General features: G+C 67.7%; 1 protein-coding gene across 1 annotated transcript in view; it reads right to left on the bottom strand.

Annotated features, from left to right (window-relative positions):
* Positions 1-4: 4 nt before the first annotated feature.
* The window catches only part of NELFB (negative elongation factor complex member B), a gene marked incomplete at both ends in the record, with an annotated part of 6,440 nt that continues 4,105 nt past the window's right edge, over positions 5-2,339 (bottom strand). The window contains 6 exons of the mRNA XM_006776520.2: positions 5-141; positions 647-753; positions 838-977; positions 1,023-1,121; positions 1,269-1,371; positions 1,824-1,936. Of these exons, the coding sequence (XP_006776583.2) occupies positions 5-141; positions 647-753; positions 838-977; positions 1,023-1,121; positions 1,269-1,371; positions 1,824-1,936 (699 nt within the window). The remainder of the gene's footprint in view (positions 142-646; positions 754-837; positions 978-1,022; positions 1,122-1,268; positions 1,372-1,823; positions 1,937-2,339) is intronic.

The following is a 2,339-nucleotide window of genomic DNA, read 5'->3' as shown; positions in this document are numbered from 1 at the left end:
TTGGGGAGGCGGTGAGCAGGAAGCCATCGAAGAGGCTGCTGCAGAAGTCCTCTAGGGCAAACTCCTCGGCCAGCAGGGCCAGGTTCCCCGTGAGCAGGTGCAGGAAGATGTCGCCGAAGGCCAGGTCGCTGAAGGTCTCCACTGCAGGCACAGCAGGGTCAGCCCGCCCTCGCCCACCTTGCTGGGCTGACAAGGGGCACCCCCCTTGGCAGGGGCACCCTCGGCCTGGGGTCCCAGTACAGTGGACTGTCCACTGTCACACACCCAGCCCTGAGCCAGCGAGGCCATGGGCCCGCCTGCCCGTGGGAAGCCGATGCTCCCAGAAGCCCCTTCTTCCTGACGCAGCCTGAGCTTGCTCAGGGTGACTGGAAGGGGTCCACTCAGACCACGGTTTCTTCTTCCCGCTCGCACCCCACCCCCCCATCCTCCCAGGGACGCGGCCTCCTCACTTTCGGGGGCTCCCTGATGTCGGGGACCTGATGGCGCCTCCCACCACCTGGAAAGGACTCTGACAGCAGGTGATACGGACAGAGGGTCTGAGAGCAGAGCTCCTCGCTTTTTACCACAACTTCCAGGAGACGTGCACTTGGGGGGAAGCCAGCTGGCTGCGGGGGGTAGGGGGGCAGTCAGCGACTCCTGCGCTCACCGAGCCCGGGCAGCAGGCGGAGGAGCGCGTTCTTGTTCCTCTGCTTGGTGATGTGCAGCACGTAGTAGAGCCCCACCTCGCAGGCCATGCGCTGCTCCTGCAGGAACCTGGTGGGAGCACCTGCCTGAGGAGCACCGCCCCAAGGAGCGCCCTACACCAGCCCCCAGGCCCGGCCCCAGCCCCAGGGGTACCTGGTGAAGCTCTCGGGAAGGGCGCTCGGGTAGGCGGCCGGGGCCCTCTCCTCTGCTGGGAGCTTCTGGTCCACGTTGAAGGCGTAGTCGTCCACCACGAAGGACATGAGCGTCGGCAGGAACTTGGTGATGAGCTCCACCTCCTGGGGGACCGGGAGCTCAGCGGGGCACAGCCCCGCCCACACCTCCATCCTGGGCTCCTTGAAGACCTGGCTGTCGATCATGTCCCAGGCCCCCTGGCCCAGCGCCAGGAGCCTGAGCAGCAGCAGCAGATCAGGGCTGTCCTGCGGAGAACGGGCCTCAGTGCTGACCCCGGCGCCTCCCTCTCCCCCGCCTCCCTCGTCGCTCAGTGGGGTGCTGGCCGTCCTGGTCCCCTCACACACGCCCTGCCCGTCCCCGAAGGCCGCCTGTGGCCAGCACAGCATACTCACCCTGGGCAGCGTCTCCTGGCCGACCAGCTCCTGCAGGTGCCGGACGGTGCTCAGGGACAGCGTGCTGATGGCGAAGGGGTCACACAGGATCATGGACAGGTCCCTGCAAGGAGCAGCATTCGTGGAAGCTGCAGGTCCAGGGAGGGCAGCCACGGGTGGGCGGGCTGCCTCCCTCCTGCCCGGGAGACGGCCCTCCACGTGGAGGGAGCCCACCCCTCTGCTCTCCTTCCCCAAAGGCTCACAGTTTGAAGCCTGTCTCTGACTTAGAACACTGAGGAGTTAGAAAGTTCTCAAGGAAATTAGCCATGTTGGTTCTGGGGGCCTGACCCTGACTCCGCCTTTCAGCCGCGTCCCAGAGACATCCCAGGGTGGCCCACACCTCCCAGCACGCGGCAGGCCCACAGCTGCAGACAGCCCGCCCGGGGCCCGGCCCAAAGTCGTGTCTCCACCGTGGGACGGGGTGCCCGGGCCCCCCGGACACGCTGGAACCTCCACCACCGTGGACAGAGCGTGCGCATCTGGACACTGGACAGGACCCACAGGGCCAGCCCTCACCCCAGGACTTGCTCCTGACCCTTCTTCACGCCGTCGAGAAACCCCTGCAGCTCCCGCGCCCGCTTGCTGTCCACAAAGCGCTCCCGGATGCAGGCGTCCAGGCACCAGGTGAACTGCGGGCAGCAGGTCAGAGCGTGAGGAGGGCCTGCTCGCCCTCGGCTCTCGCTCCCAGGCCTTGGAGGGTCAGGGCCCCGCATCACCTCGCCAAGACCCGGCTGAGGGCCAGGACCTGTCCCAGGAGCAGGACGCAGAGGCAACCAGGACTGGGTCCCGCCCACCTGCCCGGGTGTGGGAGACGATGTCTGAGTTTGTTCTAAAGGCCCCCCTCCGGAGGCCCCACTGTGGGCCTCTAAGTGACACCGTCTCGGCTGCCCAGCACCCGAGGGGCGGAGGGCGGTGCAGAGCCCGGGTCCCAGAGCAGCCCGAGGCCCGAGAGGGGAGGCCCAGGCCCGGAAAGCCTGAGGCTGCAGAGGCCTCCAGGGGGGCGCCCACAGCACCGGGGGAGTGAGGGGGTGA

The sequence above is a fragment of the Myotis davidii genome, unplaced genomic scaffold (genome assembly GCF_000327345.1).
Source record: "Myotis davidii unplaced genomic scaffold, ASM32734v1 scaffold609, whole genome shotgun sequence".
Lineage (NCBI taxonomy): Eukaryota > Metazoa > Chordata > Mammalia > Chiroptera > Vespertilionidae > Myotis > Myotis davidii.
This window is presented reverse-complemented; position numbering and strand designations above follow the sequence as displayed.